The sequence below is a fragment of the Buteo buteo genome, chromosome 13 (assembly GCF_964188355.1).
Source record: "Buteo buteo chromosome 13, bButBut1.hap1.1, whole genome shotgun sequence".
Lineage (NCBI taxonomy): Eukaryota > Metazoa > Chordata > Aves > Accipitriformes > Accipitridae > Buteo > Buteo buteo.
Window position 1 is genome coordinate 32,888,960 of NC_134183.1, and position 9,097 is coordinate 32,898,056.

General features: G+C 44.6%; 1 protein-coding gene across 3 annotated transcripts in view; it reads right to left on the minus strand.

The window, feature by feature from the left end:
- The window catches only part of MTMR10 (myotubularin related protein 10), a 44,007-nt gene extending 38,520 nt beyond the window's left edge, over positions 1 to 5,487 (minus strand). The window contains exons 1-2 of one of the 3 annotated variants that reach the window (XM_075045449.1): positions 5,023 to 5,487; positions 3,552 to 3,612 (exon numbers count right to left, since the gene is read on the minus strand). In XM_075045449.1, coding sequence (XP_074901550.1) covers positions 3,552 to 3,612; positions 5,023 to 5,082 — 121 coding nt within the window. In that variant the 5' untranslated portion in view covers positions 5,083 to 5,487. Of the gene's footprint in view, positions 1 to 3,551; positions 3,613 to 4,461; positions 4,481 to 4,552; positions 4,947 to 5,022 lie in introns of those variants that run through there. The other 2 variants (XM_075045450.1, XM_075045453.1) reach the window with 2 other exon arrangements.
- Between the last annotated feature and the right edge of the window lie 3,610 nt (positions 5,488 to 9,097).

Sequence of the window (9,097 nt, forward strand, 5' to 3'; positions counted from 1 at the left end):
AACTTACAGGTAACAACTACTAACTTAATCTATTAGCAAATTAGTATAGTGAGCAACACTTTAAAATAATTACTGTAAGTGGGTATTAAGATTCAGAGGCAACAATCCTTTTCTCGCACTTAATCAGATGTTCCATTAGTTACATAATCTCCTGCAGAACATCCTGTGTGAGCAGTGAGGACCTTTTAGCCTGATCTTGCCTAAACCACGCTGCGGCGCTGCTTACAGCACTGGTTCCTTATCCATCCATTTATTGCACCTCTCTGCACACTGCTTTGCCATTCAAATCATGAAAACACACACTGCATTACATTCCAGTTATGTTGCACAATTTTTTTTGAATGCTTAAGTTGATGTCTCAAAAATGCTACAGACATTGTTGTGGAAAATAGGCTACAACTGATTACCATAACAAAACACAGCTTTAAGTTTAACAGCTTTAACTTCATTCTCCCCTAAAGTACACAAGCTAATGTCCTACTAGCCAGGCAAGGCATTTTAACAGACTCACTGGGAGACTACCTGCTATTTCTCTATTTTTCCTCTTTGACATGCTTATAAAACAAGCTATGCAAACAAACAAAGGAAAAAAAAGTGAAACTGTTACACAGGCCAACTCTTCAACTAACTCCACAAAAACCTCTTGATCAGAGAGCTACACTAAGGAGAATAGAACTGCAGAAAAAAAAAGAAAACATTTTTATAACTCCATCTTAAACCTCTATTGTGCTTTGGAATTAAATTATACCAAATTCTATAAAATTATCTGCTTCTCTCTACTGTAGTAGCAGCATTGCCACTTACAATCAAGGTTTTTACTTGTTTTAAATGATGTTTGTTGGTTTTCCTAACACACCACCCTCCTCGGGGCACACGATTCCATGAGAATATAGGCTTTTGTTCCAAAAAGCTGAACAGATGCATCTCCATTCCTCTGGGAACCAGAGGAAACTTTAAAAACAAACTCCACAGGTTAAAATTTGATTCCAATGTAAATTCCAATTTTTTTTTTGGTTTTTTTTTTTTTTGTTTTAAGTTTTAAATACAAACCTCCTCATCTTGTAACCTGACTCATTATTTCCACGGCTGAAACTCCCTCTCCTAACCTCCACTGCCCAGAAATACAAGTCAGACAGTAGGGTATTTAGCTACTTTACAATTTCAATTTTTAGTAAGCTACTCCCTCAAAGTGACTATGTTTTAGGAATCAAAAGCTTAATACAACTATTTGCAGTTTTCAAAGATACTAAAACCAGTAACTGCTTGTGCTAATATAATTTAATTCCAAAAGAACTCCTTGAAAACTCCACCAATTAAAGCAGCATAATAAACATTTAGCCCCTCAGGTTGAACTCTGTTCCTGAGAGCAAAAGCAATTTCACACAACTATTAAGGATAGGATATTAGGAATACCATACTCAAATTGTACTTGCAAGGGAGTACAAGTCAGCCTTAACATAATTAAATGAGTTGGAATTTGGCCAGAAACTAGGGTTATGACAAATCCAAAAGCCAGTCTATCCAACAGTACAACGTGTACTTGTTTATACACTTTTCTACTGCACCATTTGATGACGGAAACAAAAAAAATGTGTTCAGGCTGGTGCTTAACTTTAAACAGGAAGAGTTTCATTTAAGTCATTTAAAATAAATCACTTAACTCCCCCCACCCTCATACAGACTGATGCTCACAAAAATGAGAAGTTTTTGTCCGAGCTACTCTGTGGCGGTACAGAGCAGTGAATTTTACTATGAAATAATGCAAAATAACACCTTAGAATGATATGGACATGGAAATTCTAATTCTGTGGTGAGTCATACTCTTTCAATCGGTTTTTATATAACCTGGGGCAACTTACTACAAACATCCCAAAAGCCATCAAATGCTGATTTTAAAGACAGTGCAGACAAGGGAAATGATGCAAACGTGGGATAAATGTAAGCTAGTTGAGAAAAACAAATCCAGTCAGCACCATTTTAAGCATACTTTGGAGTTTCACAAATGAAGAACGAACCACACTGCAAGAAGTTACTGCACAGAAATTGTTTTCTATAACTGTTCATGCACGTGTCCCACCGTAAAGGCAAGATGTGTTACATTTTGAGAAAAGCAAACTCGTACTGCCTTGCATTTTCTGTGGAATGTCTCAGGGAAGAACACGCAGTCACTTCCTTCTGAGTCAAAGACCTTGGATGAGTATCAACTGCAACATAACCAATAAGATGCCAAGTGGTAAGCAGAAGTTTTTCAAGCATAAAAATATAACTGTATTTCAAACAGCAAGCAATCTTAGCAATGTATTTTAAGGTATCCATGCCTCAAGCAAAATCTGTATTATTTTGTTTCATGAAGAGTGTCAGTCAGTTGTTATTTACTCTTTTAGTTGAATTTCTTCCACAATATTTCAGCCTCTTAAGCTTAAGGTATCGCACTGGATCGTATCACATATCAATTAGTACTGCTTAATTAACAACAGTCCCATATGAAGCAGTGACAGAAACAATTTTTTAAGAGTAACTTGTTTATTCTATTCATCACTTTGAAAGTTAGTGTGGTTTATCAGCTTGGACAACATGATAGCAATAGCTTCCTACATTAGTGTGTGTTTGTGTGTGTGTGTAAATTCCTATTTCTTAACATATAATTTGAATGCTAAGAAAAAAATGCAGTATACAATTGTTTTAAAATCAGAATTACCCTTAGAAACAGCAAGACAAATTTATTACTGTGATGTACAGTTTGTAATGAAAGTAATCTTGAGAATAGAAGATTGTTCCTTTGGTATCTGAAAAAGGCTTTTAGAAATCCTCATTGATCAAAGCGTCATTTACCAAAGGTTATTTCTTATTTGAAATATGGAAGTCATGAATATCCTACATTTTTATAAATACAAAATCACGAACAATAATAAAAACATTGCTTTTCTCATCCACACACTAAAAAGATTATTCTGCATAGGTTTAAAGACACTTACAAATTCCAAAATTATGTAACAGCTGCATATTCAGTAACAGTAAATGAATAAAGATGGCATCAGAAGTTTTCCAATACAGAAGTCAATCATACCTACCCACTGGAAATTCTATTAACGTTTTCTTTTAAAATAAAGGAAAACTACCACACATGCTATGGTAGTGGGTTCTGCACCCAGGTAAAAGTCTGACTATCTAACAAAAATATAATTATTAGTAGTCTTCCAAAAGGTGTCATAAATGTTACAAAACTTACAATGGTTTCATTTCAAATACCCGCAGTATAACCAAGACATTATTCTACACGCACTAAAGCATTACAAAGGCAAAATTGCTTACGTATTTATTTAGTGTTTCAGGCAGGTTAGAACAATTTTCTAAAGACACAAATTTCATTAGGTTTTCCTACTTCCAAGTTATATTCCCTCAAGGAGCACGCTACAATTTAAATTTACCAAAATCAAAAATCACAGTAAAATAGGGAAAACTATTTACATTTTACCAATTCTATTATAATAAACAAAAGGCTTAAATATATCCTTGTTGAGGTATCTGTCAAATTCCTGATTTATGCCTACCTGGCAAAAGTACTGGTTCCAGTTTTTTAATCCTTGGTTCTGATGCTATGTGGTCTTCAGCCTGAAGAAAAAAAATGAGAATCAGAACTTTAGTCAGACACAAGTCTGATCTATTTGGGCAAAGGAGAAAGTTCTTTTAACTTAAAAAGCTGATCTTAAAGAGCTAGGATCCAATCACAGCAACAGTCTTCTGTAAAGATATTAACATTTTTGTGTATGTTTAGCTTTGTACCAGAATAATAATATAATGTTTAAAGTACTAATGTTTAACTAATTGTGTAACCTAGGCTATAACAAGTCACAGGACAAAGAACAATTTGGCTTGACATTCCACAAAGGCTCAAGTCCTACAACAAGCTTTACACAGATATGGACACTCAAGTTTGGCACAAAACTCTCTACCAACTTTTAACATGCATGACTTTCCAACAGAGGAAAAGCTTCCAAAAAACCAAGGCCTAGAACACATACACGCCTACTTGCATTTTAATCCCAAACCTTCAAAATAAAACACTTCTATAAAAAGACCAGAACTTTCAGTGAAATAACCTTAATGCCTATGGTTCTTACACTGACAGCGATATCGCCATTTCCCAAGACTAGGTTGCATCGACCTTTCACTTTTACCAATAAATTGTGAAAAAGCAAAAATGAGTCAACGTGTCAAACGTGTTGCTAGACTGCGTCCTGACTTGTCTAAAATAAATAAATAAAAATCACGTTCTGTCAAGTGCACACCCAGACCGCACAAAAAATCCCAGTGGTTCTACTAGATATACTTGATACTATATGCCCTACATATAGCATTCTACTGTATACATTTGATTTTCTTATTTATGCCACCAGCCAAGCTTTAAACGTGAAACGATGGCTACAATAGACTTTAATTATTTGCATAACCGACAAGCACCAGCTGTTTTCTCCTCCAAGTATTCCACAGCGTGCGAGCGGGTAACGCTGATCCCAGACAGGGAAGCGAGCCCAAACACCTGAAGCATTACCCATAACTTTCCAAAACAGTCTCACGCTAGCCGGTTTTAATCGGCACAAGACTTCACTTCGATAAAAGCTCTGCTCCTCGGCCGAAGTTTCGGCTTGTCTCCAGCAAATGCTCGCTTTCGGTTTGCGTGCGACCTCACAGACCAAGAGGCCAACGGGCTGCGCTCCTCCACGCCTGCACAGCTTTTGTTTCCCTGGGCGGCCGAGGATTTCTGGGGGCTCTTCGGGACACACCCCCCCCCCGAGGGGCGAGAGGCGCAGGTGCTGGCTTCCCACCCCGCCAGGCCGGCGACCTCGAGGCGAGCGGGGGAGAAGCTGCGGGCAGAGCCCCTGGAGCCCCGCGGGCCCCACTGCGGGCCGGCCCAGCCGCCGTCGCGCCGGGAGGGCAGCCCCGGTGGCGGCACCTCGGCCTGGGCCAGGGCAGGGAGGGGAAGAGCCAGGCAGGTCCCTAACAGAAACGAAAGGCTGTTACCTGAGGCAGCGGCAGAAGGTAGGACTTGAAGGTGGGTTTGGGCTGCTTGAGAGAAAACATCGTCGCTGCCGGCGGGGAGCCCGGCGGGCGGGGAAGGCGCGGCGGGCCGGGCCGGGCCCAGGAGGCCCCGTCCCGCGGGGGCAGGGTGTCGACGCCCGCCGGCTCAGGCCCGGCGCCCCGCAGCCACTCGGGGCTGCGCGCTCCCAGTCACACGGCGGCGGCGGCGGAGGCGGCCCCAGCGCACCCTCCTTCCCCAAGGGAGGAGTCAGCCGCCTGGGCAGGCCCGGCCTGGGGCTGCCGCAACCCCTCATGGAGACCCCGCGGCTCCCTCCGCCTCCCCGCGAGGGCGGCCGCCTGCCGGCCCAGCGGCTCTCTACCGCCGGCGGCGGGCGGGCGGCGGCCCCGGCGGGCGGCGGGCTGAGGCGGGCTCTGCCGGGGCGGCCATGTTGGGGGGAGCGAGGGGAGCGGCCTCCGTACGGCGGCGCGGAGGGCCCAAGCGGCCGCGGTCCGGCGGGGGCCGGTCGCCCGCGCCAGCAGCCGCCTAATTGACGTTTCGCCCGCTTTTAACGGACGCTTCCTGTCACGGCGGTTTCAGCCAGCACCGTTACTTCTGGCCGGACTGAGAGTGGGTTTCGGTTCCCGAATCTTACCGACTCCCTGGCGGACCCCCCCTCACACCCCGTCCCCCGTCGCGGGGGGTGGAGCCTCCCGGGGGCAGGCCGGGACCCCGCGGGTGGGCGCTCTTCCTCAGCGCTGCCTCTGGGCGAGTGGCGAGAAATTGTCTCCTTCCCTCGCCTTCGCGAGGAGAGCAATCACAAATACAGGGCCCTGCGCGGGGGGGCGGACGTTAAAACGAGGACCGAAGCAGAGGATTTCCACAGTTTGGCCTCTGAGCCACTTGGAGACTGTGAAACTTCCACATGGGGCCTGCAAAGGCAGGTTTTTATTGCAACCCGGGGTTGTCTCAGATCAGCAGTAAAAATCCGGCTCCAGCATGAATCAACTACTGCTACCGCGTTCTTCTTACTGTCACCTTTTATACGAGGTGTAGCATGTTACAGCCGTGGAACGTAGGTGATCGATGGGTGCAGCCTCCAGGCTGCTGCCGCAGTCACCCTCTTGCTGGTCGCTGTAACCATGCTGACAGCTGGAGGTGGATGCAGGTCTAACATCCATGTCATTCCCTTTCCTCAAGCTTTCCAGGCACTTGTGGATTGCTCACTTGGAGCTTCTCTACAACATGGAAATAGCGCAGTTGCCCACCTAAACTGCCAACATCCAACACTGCTATCTCTTTTGTCAAGTAGGAAACTGAGTAACTACTTACATTTGTTTAGTGGCCTTTGGCACCCTTAAAGGTCCGTGTTGCAGGTGCTTATGGGAGCCCTGGCTGCAACGAACTTGGCCTCTGCCGTGGAAATACCTCCTACAAGAAGCAACAGTTTGGATGGAAATGTGGTTTAATCGAGAGCCCCAGAGTGGGACCACACAGGCCCATCAGCTGTGAGACCTAAGGAAGGGGGAGAGTCTGGGTTCTCCTGCTGGTGGTCCGAGCACAAAGGAATTGGGTAAAACCAGCCAGGCTCTTCAGAATTTGAAGCCAGGTCTGATGCATCAGGTAGGGTAAGAAGCGCTGCTGGTTCCTGTGCCTGCTGGTGCTCCCCCCATGGCTGGTGCACCATAGTGATGGTTCCAGCTATGAGCCAAGCATAGTTCACTGCAACACCCATGGTTTAGGGGCAAAAGTTGAAGGCCAGGACCTGCCAAACTATCAGCTGGTATTTGGGCACTGCAGCCTCACCTTATTAAAAAGCATGCTTTTGGTCAGCATGTTGTCATTTTTCTGTAACAGCTCACGTGCAAGATAACATCAGTAAAGGCCTGCAACAGCATCGTAGTGTTGTAATATCACCGTGACATAAAAATAGTAAAGAACTAAAAGACTCCAGAGAAACGGATGCATTTTTAGACACAAAATGACACATGCAGCACTCAGCATCAGCCATGGGGTCAAGGTCTTCCCTTACTATCATTAGTAGGAAGCAGATTACATTGCATTATAGCCCCTGGGATTTTTTGGTGAAGTCAGAAGGTAGATGTTCAATGAAAGAACAGACTTCAGGGCACAATTTGGATTCCCCAACTTAGACGAGTTGCCCCACTGATGCCAGCAGGGAGGTTGGTTTGAACAGCGAGGAGGGAAACAACCCACTGGCACCTGCCTAGGTTGAAGAAACGAGTACGTGTGCATACTTTTAAAGCTATTCAGCAGCCCAGGGGAGAACACCAGCAAGCACCTCCATAACAATACACTACTCTTGGACTTGCAGGTGGAGAAGATAAAAACAAGCTCATGGTGCAGTCTTTTTAAAACAAGCGCACCTCCTTGCATAAGGGTCCCATCTTATTTGGTGTTGGCAGACAGTTCCCTTCACTTTATCCTGTATTTTCACATACAAGAGTTTTATTTTATGCTGCAAACATCATTGTCTAAGTGGCATTATTCAGCCTGGCAGGGTCTCAAGCTCAGCCCCTGTCCATGTTAAAGAGTGCCCTGTGTTGCAGAAGTTGCTGGTGGTGTAATGCTGAGTGCCGTGAGAGCAAGCCATAGCTACTCTCCTGCTGGTGACTTACCCCTTTCACAAGCTTAATCCCTTGGATGTTTGATAAGTGAGAAATAGTGGGGGACTTGCCCTCATCTTCACTCTTTAAAGGTTTTTGTTCATATTCAGAACATTGTTGAAAGGTAATTAAAATCAGAAAAGGGGAAGAGAAATCAAGGGGCCGAGGAAGACAGAAACCGCACAAATCAGCTAGGCTTGAAACTGCATATAACAAATTTGCCAGTGATATTAAAAATGACAATTATTTATATTATATCAGAGTTACAAGAGTGTTTCTGCATCAGCACAGAGCCCTCTGAAGAGTGGCTGCAAATGCAATCTTATTCTTGAGGGAAGGAGCATAGGATAGCACAAATTTCCATTGAAGACTGCACTGACACATTTAAATTGCAGTGCTGTTCTGAAAAGAAACAAACAAAACCAAAACTAAGCTCTCATAAACATAAGAACACAAGATTTGTGAGGATTGTTGTTGCAACTGGTCACAAGTTGCCACTGGAAGAGTTTTATGCTAGTGGGAGGACAAAGCTGATTTGACAGAAGTGAGTATTTTGGAGGAGCAAGTTAATTCTGTCACAACTTGCAGTGGGATACAAGCAGGCAGTGCAGACAGGCAGAGCAGGACAGGCAAGTAGGGCAGGGTAGGCAGCCAGGGCAGGGCAGGGCAGGCTAGGCAGGCAGGATAGGTGGTCAGGGGGGTAGGGCAGGCAGGACAAGCAGGGAAATCCTCTGGATCCCTCAACTCCTTTTTGGCAATGGTCTCAACTGCTTGCCCATCTCCAGCCATCCCAGCTTGCCTCCCTCACTTTTTTCAAACAGTTCTGCTAAACCAAGAGGTTTCTGGGAATGCCTTTGTTCTATGAGAACAGTCTTGAAAGCATGGTGGGAAGCTAGCTATGCAACAAAGCCAGCTGAACTGAAAGGACTGCAGATGTCTGTTTTTATTCTCATTAATTAAAAAAAATAATTTTTTACTCAGTGCAGTTATTTTCCTTGCCTCAACATTAAGTTATTCAGTGATATGTCCTGTGTGCTAGACTGACCAGGACCCTTACACTTGTCCACTGTCATGGCTCTCCCAGAACCAGCGTGGCCTGCTCTCCTGCTGGTATCACACCCCACATGCTGCGTGGCAGTTTCCTGGGGCCTCTTTTTACATAGAGTACAAATTGTTTCTAACAGTGAAGATAATTATCTGCTTAGCTACAGCTATGGTGCATAACCTGCTGTATTTACTGCACGTCAGATTAGGTATCTTCCTAAAAGTTCTAGTACAACCTCACAAGACAGCTTGGTGGTTGGGGAAGCACTTTGGCTTGTGCAATGGATGAGAGCTGGGGTTAAATCAGAACAGACCTTCATAATGGTCCCTTTTGACCTCTCAACAGATTAGGGAATGGCTTTCATTAGACATGTTCAAGAACAGGTTAGACCACCATCTGCCACTGATG